The sequence below is a fragment of the Chaetodon auriga genome, chromosome 16 (assembly GCF_051107435.1).
Source record: "Chaetodon auriga isolate fChaAug3 chromosome 16, fChaAug3.hap1, whole genome shotgun sequence".
In the NCBI taxonomy this organism is placed as follows: domain Eukaryota; kingdom Metazoa; phylum Chordata; class Actinopteri; order Chaetodontiformes; family Chaetodontidae; genus Chaetodon; species Chaetodon auriga.
Genome location: NC_135089.1, coordinates 12262387 through 12278381, shown reverse-complemented (window position 1 = coordinate 12278381; position 15995 = coordinate 12262387). Strand labels below are relative to the sequence as shown.

The following is a 15995-nucleotide window of genomic DNA, read 5'->3' as shown; positions in this document are numbered from 1 at the left end:
CTCACTCGGTAGCCGATGTTATGATAACAGGTTTACCCTTGTGGCTATATGTCAGCAAACAAGCAGATGCAAATGCATGATGGAAACAAGCACACCTACACAAACAACAGCAGAAATAGCCTCTTCTTCTCGTTACTGCACAGAGGATTTTACTTTGTTTCTCTTTCCCTGACTTTCTGTTTACATTGGAGCCATTATTTCCTCGTTAAAGGTCTTTTCATCTTATCTTGAAATGTGAAGCACTTTGTAAAGTCTGTTGCAATATGTGCTCTGTAAATGAATCACTGATCATTGTTCTGACATTTCATGAAGATGATAACTGAGACATTACTGCGGATGATCGTTTACAGGTACGTGTGATCAATTAGTGGTGTGGACGCTATAAATAGCCACGGCAGTACATAATGACAGCTTCCCTGGTGCTGAGAACCCCACCGGTGAGACACAATCAGTTAAACGGTGCTTCTTCCTCTTTGCCATTCTTCCCATTGACAGGTCTGATGAGTGCTGGCACGAGTGTTGATATGCAAACGGATGTCTGATGACGTTATGATAACACGAATGAGGCTTTTGTGCATCCAGTTCCACAATGACTTAAACAGCAGACATACACACTGCTTTATAAATATGACGACAAGGATGTGTATGAAATAATCTGTCTTTGAACCTATACGCAGAGTTTTATGCATCTGGTTCCAGATCCTCAAAAGTCAATTCATCACGTGCATTCAATTAGCTAATTAAAATATGTTTTCTGCAGAGTAATTAAAACTTCATTACTGCCCTTGAAAGTATTTACCAAATGTATGACATGCATTTAAAGTATTTTTAATTGCTTTTTTTTTTTTTTAGTCTATTTTTGTGCTCTGCTTTGGCATAAAACACTGTGGCAATAATTAAAGAAAAGAGAGAGACAAAGTGTGAGTGAGCACCTTCCCAGAAGTGCAGAAGTGGGCGGCATCATTTCTTCCGACAAGTGAACGAGGGAAAAAAGGGGGAGCGTGAAATGCTGTTTCGACACACACGAACGCATACCTTCTTAATCACTTTACATCTGTCAACACTGCAGCAAGCTTGTTGCTATGGACAACGTATGCTTTTTTTCCCCCCAAGAACGATGCGTAAGAAAGAGCACAGGTGAGAAAAACAGACGGCACACTTCCTCAAAAGACAGACAGTTTTCACTCCTTGACATGTAACAGCCTTGATACGTATCTCAATCGCTGTTAATCTTGTATCCAGAGAGGAAAACTTGGCCTCACTGTTTGTTGGACGGTCTTTTAATCAATTGTTTGACAGTCTGACAGCACTCTCACTTTCTTTTTTCTTTTAAATCCCGTCTCTGCGCTCTGACAGATCGTTCCCTGCCTTTGAAGTGTCTCGGGTGTCTGCTGAATCATCTGCTCCTGTAAACCCCTCCTTCTAAGCCCCAACACGCTGTTTGTTTGTTTGCCAACCCATCTATGTGTCTCCCGGGTGTCTAAGTCCTAACACTGGCCTTATATCAGATAAGTAAGCACAGCAGCGAGCGAACACACTGACTCACAGCTTGGTGGGAAGGTGACGGAGAAAGGAGAGGTGAGAAGGAAGGAGGAAACAAAAGAAGGCAAAAGAGGAATAGAGATATAATGAGAAAGTGTGGAGGAATGAGGAAACAAAACAATGAAAGACATAAGAGAGAAGAATATAAGAAAGGAGAGGAAGGAAGTCTGTGAGGAAGGCACTGGGAAAGTTCATCAGCTTCTCAGAATCATGCTCATACTGATGCTTATTTGTTAACTATACTATAATGTCTTAGAGTTAACATGTATTTATGCAATAATAATACATCGTAACTTATCCTAAAAAAGCATAAATTTAAGGCTGCAACTAACTCGTACTGTAGGGCTTGTTAAGCCAATAAAAACCTGTGAAATAAAGCCCACCAAGACTTCACTGAGCCCAAACTGACATGTTCAAATGTTCAAAGAAAAGAAGGAAATTCTCACTCTTGACAAGCTGAAACTAGAAAATGTTTGAAACGCTTGAAAAATGTCTGAAACCATTATCAATTATCAAAATAGTTACCAATCATTTTTCAATAAAATAATCAATCAACTAATGGCCTCAGCTCTGGTGCACAGCATGCTTATGCTCTGCAATTCAAGCTAGTTTTGACACCATTTTAGTTACTATCAAGCATTTTGTTTCTGGTTAATGATAAAAGATAAAGTCTATGTGGACAGTTACACTGCAATAAACCTATATACTGGTCACGTAATTCCTCCTCCTCTCTCAGTTTAACTCTGTCAGGACAGGTGTGGGGTAGACGGTGTTGATAGAATAAACAAACCCTTAATCATTCACAGATGCACATGAGCACACAAACACACACACCCGAGTGAACAGGCTGCCTGACTGGAGTGATGGTAGGAAGGTTATGTAAGATCAGAGAGTGCCCTGCTCTCAGGGTCGCAGCTCTGAGATTAAATTCTCCAAATTTTATTCTGTAGGCTCACTGTTAGGGTGTAGCAACACTGTCTTTTTTTTAGTATATTTAGTGTATATTTGCATATAGTGAGACAAACTTAAGTTCAAGACATATCACTCTGCAGTACTTTTCTAAGGGACCTGACAGACATGTCTCCAGGGTCCACATGGATTAATACTTTCTCTGATATGGAAGCAAAGTGTTGTTATAAATGGAAATATCCACTTTATACTTTGTTTTCTATGGTTGTCCAGATCCGTGTTCATAACTGCAGCCATCATAGATGGCAAAGCAGTTTCTATCTTTTCTATTTTAACATTGTTCCTTGTTTGCTTGCTTGTTTGCGCATGTATGTGTCCATTTTCATCAGTGAGCATGCAGGTGGATCAAGACGCTGCAAGAGAGTATTGTATGCGGGTGTAAAGGAAACCAAAAACAAACGTAGATCTTCTCCTGCATGACTGCACAGACCAGACACTTCACACATTGTCCCCAACTACTGTTACACTGGCTTTGACAAGGTACATCTCAGGTGTCAAGGCTTGTGAATGACTGTGTGTCTGTGTAATTATGTCTATGCAGATATGAACGAGCCTGCTCGTGTATGTATGTTGAAGAAAGAGCATCCACGTGTGACGCGTCACGTGTCTGTCGGCGTGTCGTCATCCATCTCACCTCGCTCTCCTTGTTCTCGTACTTGTTGGCGTTCTTGCCTTGGCTCTTTCTCCTCAGCTTCTTCAGGTCTGACTGGGACCTCTCCAGAGAGTCCTGCTTCATCTTGTGCTCCATCTGGTACCTCTTAAACGTGGCCTGGAGCAAAGGAAAGATCCATCTGAATGCTGGAACATTAAACTGGTATTTGCCAGAACCATGTCAGGCAGCATAAATAAGCACATGAGCTGCATAACGATGAGGCGCAATATGAATTTGAAAGTACAATTAATTGGCGTAAAAGTTATCTAAACCACAAATCACCTCTAGATACATCCATACTTCAGTTAGTAGTACACACCAAACAAATCAAAAACTTCCTGTGGAAAGTCAAATGTAGCACAGCATCAACTTGTTATCAGCTTTTAAAGAACGAACCATTTCTGAAACACGTTTTTATGACCATCACTATCAGTAAATGTTGGTTCCATCTGCCATTTGGTGAAGATGCAAATTTGACATTAGACAGTAATAGCTTTATTAGGATTATTATTATAATAAGTGTGTGTAAAATGATACCTATTTCCAGTTACCTTTGTACAGTTGTAAAGACAATTGCATCCTGATGCACTGCGTACCACAAGTCAAACCATTAAAAACACGCTCGGTGCACCACTTTGACTTGTGTTGCTGCTGGAAAATAGACTCTTGTTTTTCTTGTGCTGTGTTGCAGCAATAACTCCCATTAAGCCGTAAGTTAATTGCCAACTGCAGTCATAATGATAGAAAATTATAGCACTGAATTACTACACAGGATCAGATTATGGTTCAAGTGTTTGAATGTAAAGGACACCCACATGATCACATTTTTCTATCCATCTATCTGTTCACTCTGTTTATTATCACAGTTAGAAATAATCAAATGTTTTGCACGAAGGACTTTAGCTTACAGACATGTTGTGCTTCCCCAACCATTCCCTGTAGAAACCATAAAATAAACACGCAAATGTAAAATGCACGAGGCAACAAATCAATGAGAACTGAAACAAAACAAAACATACTCTTATATGGCAGTGTGTGTTCTCATGAGGGGGTTGAAGCGCTGCTGCCACAGAATGACTCAGGCATACAAATAAACACGCATTTGCACAGTTGTGCAAGTGCGCACACACATGCACAGAAGCTACTCACTGTCATGTATTTGACATCCATGTCAGTCTTCCTCTCCAGCTCGGCTATTATCTCCCTGTGAAACCTCTTAAACTTCGGGTGAGGAGGAGGAGGGACCAGAGAGAGGAGAGGGGAAGAAGACACAATGGTGATTATAACCTGGACGGGAGGATGGACTGCAACAGTTTGTTAGCTTTGCTGTAAACAGGGAAAATACTGCAATTCTCAAAGAGAGAAATGAGTGATTATTTACAGCATATTGGTGTGTGTGTGTGTGTGTGTGTGTGTGTGTGGGGGTGAGAGCCGAGTCTGAGGTTGCGCTTATGAATGAGTCAGAAACAAAGCGTGGGAATGCCCACAGACTTCTCTCCCTTTCTCTCAAGCTCCCTCTCATTAGTGTAAGGGTGTCAAAGCGTTCCCCTCACCACAGCCTTGTTGAGACGCAGCGGTGGTGCCCACCTGGGGCGGACCAGTGAACTGGAAACCCCCATTACTGAACACAGACAGATGACCCCGGAGACCTTGTCGCACACCCTCATCCAAGTCTGCGAAAGGTTTTCTTCCATCATATTCCCTGACCTGAATTGATGCTGTGACTCACCAGCTGGAGTCCATTAACAAGTCAGCCCACTCACTGATGCTGTTAACAACAATGTCTCAGAGAAGCGCCTCGAAATTTTCTGCCCCAAAGTTCAACTGTAACAGGTTATTTTCAAACTCCGGTATTATTTATTTTCCCAAGCAAAAAGCTCATGCAAAAGAAAAAAAAAAGAAAAAAGCTTGTGGTTACCATGTGAGGCCTTGATTAACAATAATAATGTTGCCAGTTATTGTGGTGTAGTACTGAAACAATATTTTAATGACTGAACGGATGGAAAAATAATCAACAACAATCAGCACTAAGATAAATGCTTTAGGCAACTTATCAAAGGAAGATGTGAAACATTTCTAGTTCCTCCAATGTGAGATATTGCAGTTTTTTGTACTTATTTGAACCACATCATCACAAACTCAATCCCTTAAAGTTTTTAACTCTAATTTTAACAAAATACAGGAAGATATCACCTTCCGCTCTGGGAACTTCTAATGAGCATCTGATCATTTTACAGACTAAACAACTAATATATTTATTGAAAAAATAGTCAAAAGGTGACTTAATGATGAAAATGACCGATATTGACAGCCTTACTGTGGTGTTATCTTGCTAACAGCTGAAATCAGTCTGCACTTTCTTGTCACACTGAATTAAAACAGCTCCAGCTGGTCTTTTCCCAGGACGTGTTGAGGCCTGCCCCGTTTCAGCCAGGAAACAAACCAACAGATGCTCCTCAAACTAAACCTGTTATTTCCCTCCCTCACCCAACCTCTTCTGCTTGGCCCTGATGCTGCTGTAGTTAATATAGGTGAGGAGGGAGGAGAAGAGGCCGTGTCTATCTGCTAAAAGTGGGAGGACAAGAGAGAGTCAGAGCTACCGGCTGACTGTGTGAACCACTAAATGCTTCTTAGTGATCTGAGGCTTTGCTTGTGATTGTCTGGAATTACACTGAGCGACAAGTTCAGAGAGGGACAATGTCTAACAAAACGCATTTGGGTGAGGCAAGGCAATTAGGGAGCAGCCTCCGGAAGGATTGACGCAAGTGCAAAGACATACGTAGCACTCACATTTTCCTCCAGCTCAAGATGAACCTTCCTGTGGACCTCTGAGATTTCCATCAGCACTACACCTGCCACACAAAGAGAACAAAAGAGGGAGAAAGAAAAGGCACAGGTTTGTGTCAGAAGAAAGACAGGCCAGCAGTACTCTAATTGTATGGTCTTTTTTGCTTTTTCTTTCAGTCTTTCTGTTATCTAAAGATATTGTGCAACACAGTTGACAACAGTGCACAATGCCTCTACCTTATATATATGTGTGGGTACATATATATATATATACTGTACTGCACATGGATTTATGTATTACTGAGAAATGACACGTGTCATTTGCAACCTCAAAAACCATCAAATGTCACCTGCTACAGATTATGTTACAAGGATTCCCTTCGGTGAAATGAAAGGAAAATAAATACTTGTACCTGAACCAGAAAAACCGGACCACCGACTGCTTGGCTAATCAAAAAGAGCTCAGCTGGCAGGCAGCCACAAATTATAACCTTCTGTCTTTGCATGTTGCTCCCAAAAGCAATCAAATTAGGATTATGGAGCACAAGCATGGTGTGGAGAATTGTAATTAAATTCCATGTTGACCTCCCCTGATACAGTGCAGAGCACACTGTCAGAGATTTAAGCCATCATAAAAATTATCAAAATTCTTAATCATACTTGAATTCACAGTAAAAGTACACAGAAAGAACAAATTAAAACACAAAAACAAACTTTGCAGCCCCACATAACTGAATATGACTTGTTTTAAAGCTTGTTGTAAGAAAAGATAAAAGACGACTTCTTTAAGAAATAATTGCAGCTTTATGCAGCACTAAGAGCAGTGACTCCACTCTGAGCCAGATGGCCTTTGTGCTGACTTGTGTCTGTTTCTAACATATTGTCCGTGGCGTGGATAATTCTGCTCACAGACTGAAAAGGCCTCTGAATGTGTGTGCGTTTATATGCCCATGAGTGTTTGGCCAGTGTGGTCGCTTGACAAACACCCATTTTAACACTCTTCAGATGAGCGGTAGACGTGGAGAAACAGTGTGTGTTTGCAAAAATGTGTGCGGGCAAAGATTCTGATAACTCGTCTTAGCGTAGACAGCCGCAGCAAAGGAGAAAGAGCGACGGAGAACTTGGAAAAACAGCAGCAGCTGAGGTGTGCCTACAACTTCAGCTCGCTCAAAATAATGAAAAAAGTCCTGGGAGTTGTTGTCTTCATTGTCAAACAACCACCACTGCCAATTAAAATTAATAACTGTGCTCCATCACGAGTGAGCAATACAATACTCAATACAACACAACACAATAGTAGCTAGCTAGCTTGCCAACGTCCCTCCTCACTCCCTGACATATCATCTGGATGGAAAATCTGTAACACAGGTCTAGTTGTACGCACTATGCTATAGGCAGACTATTTAAACCTTATAAAAATAAGTATAAATGATTTGGAAGATGTCCTTTGAGAGAAATGCTTAATACACACTGGGACTGAGGACTATATGTCTACCGTGGGATCATGTGTCCTATTAGATTTAAAAGCAGGATGAAAATCGCCTGAATGGAAACTTTATACTGCATGTTATGATTTTTTCCCACACTGAGCTTTTCCCAAAGGCATTCATTTTCCATGTACAGTGAGTAAACGTCACAACAAAAACATTCTTCAGTAGCCAACAAGTACAGCTGTACTGTACACAGGGGTGTTAACAGTGATGTAACCCTGAGACATTTTCTAAAGACAGATTTTCCACTGAACTGATAGAGTGGCTTCTGCTTCAGAGCACACGAACAGCTAATTTGTCCTTAACAAATCGAAGACCTGGACCATCACAGACAGGAGGCGTTGGGTCGGTGAATAAACAACACTTTCTCCATTCAATATTTCCATATTTGTTGAGGTTTATAGATGCTGTAGACTAATATTGGATCGAATGTGAATAAGAGCCATCTGCACAAACCTAACAGAAAGCTTCTTTAAAGACTAATAAAAGGGAACAGCTGTCCCCGTGCATTGATAGTAATTTTTTGTGTTCAAATTCAAGAAATCGGTGAATCTATATCCAACATTATAAAAGTCCACCAGGAAGAGGCGCCTCCAGTGAGATAAATCCAGTCTCCTTTTCTCAGCAACATCCTCAGGTGTAAAAATTTTACCGTGCAAATCCCTGACAGACATTCAATAGGCTGTGAGTCTGATGTATCACTGTGACCTGTACATTCATCAGTATGTAAACAGTGCTTTCTTCCCCCACTCTGTCTTTCTACACCTCGACTGCTCAATCCTGCCTTACAGCCAGAGTGGCTCTTTCACTCAGAGCAGTTCAAATAGCGTCATCAGATAAAGGACAGATCACCCCAGTCAATCTGCGCTTTGACAGAGCAGGAGAACAGGGACCGGCGGTGGAGCAACGGCTGGGATTGGAGTTAAGGAGGTACACAGTCAGGCAGGAAAAGGTACAGTAAGTATTAGAGTGAGGAGCGCAGAGTGTGTTAGAGTGGGGGATAGAGCAAGAGAGAGAAAAACCGCAGACAGAAAATGTGAAACTGAGAATGAAAATATGAGGGTGAGGAATGAAAACAGTCCACCATATTACTCCAAAGGACGCTGGCTTACAAGTAAACCAGGCTAACTACCAAAGACTGAATGCCTGACACATCTGATCTTGAAGTCCTCTTATCTTACAGTACGAAAGTAATCTTAAAAATGTCAGCAGGTGTGTTATGGAGTCAAAGCCCCGCCCGACTGGTTTATTTGAAGGACACTTAAGTTGAGGAAAAACTCATCAACATATCACAATATCTGAATGATGAAATTAATTCAAATGTGACATGTTACCGACTGGCCACAAGTGTCTTGGCTACAGTAGCATCACATGAATCAACAGTCTTTGTTTGGCAGTCCACACTTTTCTGTTGTCACCGTTGGTACAAAATGTTGCCAGGCAACCAGGTTCTTTACCGAGCAAGGTGTGAGGGCAAAAGTGTGTCATGATGTGGATAACAACAGACGCCATCCACCGCCATTAGCTAACAAAGCCAAACTGAGATAAACCCACACAATACAGACGGGCTGCCTACAGCCCTGTTTGGAAAAGGGTCTGGAGTCATGGCTGGACACACTTGAGCATTTTACATTCACTGATACAGGACTGAAAGCTGCTACTCAAACACAAAAAGACAGCATCTGACAAATCAGCTTGAGTGAGAGGTTAAGTATCTGAAGTTTAACTTGTTGCTTGGATGTCAGGAGTGGATGAGTCACAAAGTACATAAATGTGAAACTGCAAAGAGGTTTAGGATTAGAGAAGATCATGAGAAACTGAACGCACACACGGTACCGAACTGTTAACTCTTACGGTCCCTCTGCGTCTGCACAGCTGAGTTATGTGAAAGACAGCACAACATCTTTAGTAAATGCGTGCCTGTCCTCGGGGCGCTGTGGTTCATGTCACAGTGTCGGTATGCGCTGTTTGAACAACACCACTTAGTGATTTAAATCATTTGTTGCTTGCCTCTGGAGAGGTGTAAATCATTCAAGCAAACATGTCCTGTTCTGACGTCATCCCATGAGAGAGCAAGTCAGACAAAGAAAAAGAAAAATGCTACTGGTCTCTTTCTTTCATGATGTACAGAGGGACGGGTTACACTCATCTGTGCGAGCGTGTGTTTGTCGAGAGGCTCACTGCATTGGATGAACAATGATCACTTGATTGCAGCAGATAATATAACATTAAAAAGAAAAACTGCTATCAAGCTCCATTCTTGAGCCACGAGCTCTGTGGCCCCTGTGGAGGAGGGACACAGTCGAACGAATAAAGTGATAAAGAGAACGTAGTCAGAGTGAAATAAACCGAACTTAATGTGCCCGAACAAATAGAAAAAAAATGAAAATAAAAGCAACTCCCTACTTTGAGCCGACTTTGAAAGCAGCATTTTGCTGGTGCCATGCAAAGCGGCCCGCAGTTCCTCCACTGTGTTTGACTGTGGGCAAAATAATCCTGGCATCTGAGAGAACCACCTGACACACCATGCAAACATGCTTGGATTATGTAAAGTGGGCCTGATGCCATTTGAACAGGCCAGGACCATCAAAGAACGGTGTATTTGGTGTGCGTGTGTGTTTGTGTGTGTGTGCGTGTGTATGTGTGTGTCTCTATGAAGCATCACCAAAGCCCTTGCTGCTCTAAAAGGACAAGATTGGATGAGATTCAATTCCCTGCGGACATCAAAATGCTGCACAGTCATGGCGTCTCACAGGATGTTAAACACTCTTCAGGTTTTTTTGGCAACAGTCGTGGGTTTGTCCCTGTCAAAATTCTCTGAGGACACCAACAACATATTTAAGGTTGCAGCATCAGTTACGCTTAGTTTCACCCCACATACAGTCAGAGGACGTAAAGGCCAAAAACAGCAAGGCCCAAAACTTATGGCAGATCTTCAGATTTTAATTCTTGCTACTGAGCGGAGAAGGAAACAAGTCAGACACCCGAGCGCTTGAATGAAAAAACTGTTGACATTTGAACTCTGACAGATGAGGAAGAGGAGGAGGGAGACTAAAGGAATGAAAGGAAGAAGGCAGGAGGACGAGGTGCACCGGTCCTCCAATGCCTCTCGAGAGTATCTGGTTTCTGGTTGGCTACGCGTCACTGAAGCTCAGGTTTCTGACGGGGCAGCTTCACTACATCCACCGGCACCCTCAGAAACCAGACGCAAAGACTTTCTTGTTCTTTGTGCAACGGCTCACGTTTCGACTGAGAAATTCTGCTTCTTTATAATTCTTCAAGCAGAATTTACATTGTAGTAGAAGTGCCTCGGGTCAGACATCCTCTTCAAAGGGATGCGTACTACAGTTACAATGGGTTTGGGTTAACAGGCCCGGTTCATTAGATGACTGTAGTGCTTATCTAATCACCCCCTGCTCTACATAATCCTCCATAATGACTCAGAATAAACTGATCTGTCATAAGAGCAGAGTGCCTCTCCCCATCTCTGTCTGTCTCATACAGGGATTAGTGGGTGCTGGAGTGTTTCCACAGGTCAAGGGTGAGTGTGATTCAGCCTGGACATCATGACTTCCCCCTACGTAAAGCTGTTTTGTAACCATACTGGCGTGTGTACGTCATAGCTTGGACTCCTTTCTAGTTTTCATTTTTCAAAAAAATACATCTGTCTTCATTTTGAATGTTGAAAAAGGTGATAATTGGGTGAAAAAACTGGACCTTGTTTCAGCTGGACACTGATAATAATCTTTTTTTGTGTCCCTCCCCTCATTTCCTCTTCATTTCCTATTACAGGAAGTATATTCTTAGCTGCACTGATTTACTGTATACAGCTCTACACAATGTACAAACAACCACTTTTATGCCATTTTTTTTAAGCAATTTGGATATTTTGGGGTGAAAATCAAATCAGTGTAAAGCCTCATTCCTAAAATAGACAGCAAGGTGTCAGGGCAGGCCAGTTCTGACAAAAGCAAAAGTGCTTCACCTGCAGACTGAGTGTATTTTATGATCTACGGATGACAGAGCCAACGTGTTTCTGCCATGTGATCATGTTTACATACTGAGAAACTGTGTGGGAAAATCAAAGAGTAGCTTAAAATAGACGCAACCTGATCCATTAAAGTGATAAACCACCCAAAATCAATGGCAATTTTTGGATGGTCAACCACCTGTAGATTTAGGCAAAGCTGGATGTTAAACATTTGCGGAGAAGTGACGAGTTTCAGGCGATCCATTAAAACTTGTCGAGCCACTCCTGCAGCACACTTCACTTCTCAGTGTCTCTATTCTCACATGCTGCAAATGCTCAAGTCTTACCAACAAAAACAATGACTGTTTCCAACATGCTGAACAGATGGGACAGATGGTGGGAGGGAAAGCTGAGATGTAGATTTATAAACATACAATTTTACACAGTAAAAAGTTGTCACCAGCAGAATTCATTGGAGCTAACATGAGTTCAATCTGTCCAGCCACAGTTCTGAATCAAGGAGCTGAATTTTACAGCCAATCTTCAGGTCCACACGGGTGAATGTCTCATTTTTTTGGGTGGAGTATCTCTTTAAAGTGTGTCAGGAAAATTGATACCAGTGCAACATCAGACGTGTCCCATTGTGCTGCTGAATTTAATTAGCAGTTTTGCTGCTAATCAGCAGGGGAGCTGAGACACATACAGCGGTTAAATCAAAGTGTGCTCGTAGTGACGGTGAGCTCGGATGCCAGACATCTTTGGACTCCAAATGAGCTTGTGGGAATTGAAGCCTGGGGAGTTGGCCAGAAACAAACAGAAAAACCAAACAAACCCTCTGCCAAGGTGTATTTCTAAGCTAACAACACACACAGCAGTGCATCCATCACAAGCATCATGCTGGCATTAATCAAAGCATAACTGCTCCTGCGCTCACCAGTGGTCCCCAGCCTGTGTATCTCAATGATAATGAGGAGATTTGACAGTACAAACTTTTACTTATTCTTCTTGTTTACCTTCTGTCAACAAAAGGTACAACAATTTGCACAAGTTTCAGCAGCAATGCCTTTCACTGCAGAGCCATGCCACAACCACAGTGAGTTAGTATTTTGTATGCTACATTTAAGGCTTTGCTTGGATTCAACACTGTATATCAAATGTTTGATTGTTTATGAGACTCACTGCAAATTCGTCTGTACAGGCTGAAGTTAAAGATGCCCAGGTTTGGCCATCATATGTTTACCTCATCTATCTTCTGCTATTGACTGTGAGGCCTTTCTATAAAAACACTACAATTAAAAATGTAAACTGCATTTACACAAAGGCTAGAATGAGAAACCGTTGATGCACCCCTGGAAAACAACACTGCTTCTGAGGCCCAAGTGAGATAAACAGCTATTTCAGGACAGCAGGTGCTATGTCCACAGTATGCATTCTCCCCCAGCTTCTCCCAGTAGAGAGTCAGAGGACAGGGCAACATGGAAACTTACCTAATTCTCTGGAGACAGGAGACACTGCAGCACTCTCCCCAATCTTAGACATTGCATCAAAATACAACTTTCCTGCCAGGGTCATTGCTGGGAAAATGATAAAATGATCATTAATGTTTGTCAGAATAGTTTAGGGAAAATGTAGGATCCCTAATACCTGCTGAAGACGACTGAAAAACACCATTCATATTCTTTAAAGAGTACTGTGTTCAATGAGCCTCGGCTGAGGACAGTTTAAAAATCCATTTTTCTGAGAATGAGGATGAGCTCGGTGGTAAAAGCCTTTACTCTCTCAGCCACGCTTCATCCTTATAGGTTCTAAGTATCTATCTATTTTTCTCAACTCTAAGCTACTGTGCATGTTTGTTAATGTGGTAAAAACACTCACCAGCTACTGATTTCTCATAGTTCTTGCCCAGGTTGACCAGATTCCTCAGTCCTGGATTGAACTGTTCCATCACACTCTGGATGGGTGAAAGCAAAAGGAGAGAGTTTGTCTCATTCAGGGTTTGAAAGGTTATGTGGTTGAAACACTGCTGCGTCAACAGGTGGGTGACTGTCCGCCTGACTGAGTGACATCAGGTGTGAATAAGGTGGGCAAGAATGCAACACATACATAAACCCTGCTGACTACTGACAGGAGCTATGACGTATGACCCCTCGGCACCGGCAGGCAGCCTTACATGTTACATGGAAAAAGACAAAAGACACAGAGACCGAAGAATGAAAGACAACGCTGCAAAAAGAAAAGGCAGGGAATAAAAGTACGAGAATTAGAGGTGGGGTCCTCATTCTTAACATTACTTTATCAATGCCACAGAGTGGAACTATCATCTGCAGTCATGTCTCAGATTCAGCTCTTATCTCTGTAATTGTGTAAATACTCTTAGTGATGACTATGAGAGGATAAGGTCTTTGCTTGGGTTCACACCCAAACCCAGAATGCAGAAAATTACACAACCTTGGTAAACCACCTTAACTAACACATGGCTGACACTGAGGTCATCAGTGACCACAAACGTATGATTCAGACCTTCGGCAACAGGTGACATACACGCTGCAGAACTTGGGTCCTCTCATTGCAGAATTCATAAAATATGAAAAGCATGAAATCGCAGATACTATATATTATTTGAGCAACAAAGACAACACAACTGGGCTCTCTGATCTGCAATACTCGTGTCAACATACAGTATTCTGGGAGCTTTGGACTGCTGTTGATTATAGCTGCGAGCGAGAGGTGATGGCTGCCGAGGAGCTAGCTGTATAATCTTACCACACAACACACACAGCCAGCTAAATTATTAAACCTGGAGTCTTTTTCCTGCATTTCATCACACCAAGGAGCTGTGGGGGCTGTCCCGAGAGGAGGCTAGCAGATGAAAGCTATTCACAACGGCTAAATGCTTGTTAGAAAAAGCAGTGGGTCCCTTCAGCCTCTTTATACATACTCACCTTCTCTTTGCCACCTGTGCAGTGCAGCATGCAGACCTGGCTACACAGGTATGAGTTTCTTTATAATTGGTTAAATTTACCTTAATGAAATCAATGAAATCACAGCAAAAAGTACCCCATGTGATGTCATGACCATGATTGAAATAGTTTTGAAGGAATTTTAACAAAGCAGTGGCCAATACACCTTCAAAGAGCCAACTTATCGTTAGAAAACACATTAAACTCATTTACTGGGTGGCACAGATGCCTGCATACAATTAAGAGCAGCTTAAATGATGCTGATCAACAGGAGCAGCACTTTAATGAGGAGAAGGTACTCCTCGGGTGGGACTAGTTTCCTCAAAACCAGTGATCAAAACTCCCTGAGAGTCAGTTTCTGGCCTCTGCTTTCCAGGAAAACTGTTGCATTAAACTGTTTTCAAAACTGTGGTCGCTATGCATTTCACTGATGAAGAGGAAAGTGAAGCACGAGAGCACGAGACCATATTTAAATGTTTACAGCATTAATATTTATTAATAACGCATTGTGTGTTATCATAATATATATTAAGAGTCAAAAGATTAACTAATTCCAGGGTTTGTTTACCGTTCAGCCCACCTTTGCGTGTAACTATTATTAATTGTTAGTAAACAGTTTCATATGAAGCTACCTGGACCACCGAATAAGGCTAATTACACCTGTTAGCCGCTAAAAGTCACTGGAAAGTTGGACAACAGCAGGAGCGGACACATGGATGTATGGAGGTGTTTTTCTCCTCTTGCCGCGGTCGCACCTGTTGTGTTCACACCAGCACTCACCTTGTATGTACTTTCAGTTAGCTTGTACACCTCCTCCGTGCTCCTCGACATGTTTGATGTTAGATCCCGCACGACAAAGAAAAAAAAAATTACAACAACGCCAACCACAAAGGAGGGAGGGGGGGTCCAAGAAGGGGAAAAGTCACCAAAACTACGGACACCTGAAATTCCTCATAGCCAGCTGGAGACGAAAGACGCGCACATTGCAACAGAAATGATGAAAGTGAGGAGGAGGAAGAGGAGGAGGAGGAGAGAAAAGTGAGGCCGGAGAGGGAGCTGTGAGCTGCGGCTGCTGCGCGTGAGCACGGTACGCGCGGGGCTGTCAAACTTGTTGGAGGTGGTTAGTTGGGAGAAGGGGAGGAGGCCTGTGGAGGTGGGGAGGCAGGAAAAGGTGGACAGGCGTCAAGTCGACCGGAATGAAAGAGGAAAGCACCTTTCCGGTTGGCTCCTTTCAAATTAAACCTTCTGTTTGTTTGATTAAATCATTGACCACAAGTGTGTGTTGCAAGCTGCTGAGGAAAAATAAAAACTGGATAAGATGACCTGCTGAATTAAATTTCACGGTGAAGTCTAAACTGATAGACCCATGCTGATTAAGGCTTTTTAACCCTCAACTTCTGTAAACATTTTTACCACCACCCATGACCATTATTTACAATCAGAATCAGCTTTAAATGCTCATTTGTGTCATCTTTTATTATTTCCAGTTGCTTTCAGACAACCTGTATATTTGTGGTTGGCTGTTCATGTATGATTTCATGTATTATGACTCCACTGCAGCTTTAAAGTCCTTTTCTTGACTCTCCAGATCTTACCTTCTTATTTTTAAGCTTAATTTTGAAGGC

General features: G+C 42.1%; 1 protein-coding gene across 2 annotated transcripts in view; it reads right to left on the bottom strand.

Annotated features, from left to right (window-relative positions):
* Positions 1 to 15575, bottom strand: part of baiap2l1b (BAR/IMD domain containing adaptor protein 2 like 1b) — a 28667-nt gene extending 13092 nt beyond the window's left edge. Inside the window, exons 1-6 of one of the 2 annotated variants that reach the window (XM_076752445.1) lie at positions 15151 to 15508; positions 13286 to 13361; positions 12898 to 12984; positions 5954 to 6015; positions 4313 to 4384; positions 3146 to 3280 (exon numbers count right to left, since the gene is read on the bottom strand). In XM_076752445.1, the coding sequence (XP_076608560.1) occupies positions 3146 to 3280; positions 4313 to 4384; positions 5954 to 6015; positions 12898 to 12984; positions 13286 to 13361; positions 15151 to 15201 (483 nt within the window). In that variant the 5' untranslated portion in view covers positions 15202 to 15508. Of the gene's footprint in view, positions 1 to 3145; positions 3281 to 4312; positions 4385 to 5953; positions 6016 to 12897; positions 12985 to 13285; positions 13362 to 15150 lie in introns of both variants that reach the window. The other variant, XM_076752446.1, reaches the window with a different exon arrangement.
* Between the last annotated feature and the right edge of the window lie 420 nt (positions 15576 to 15995).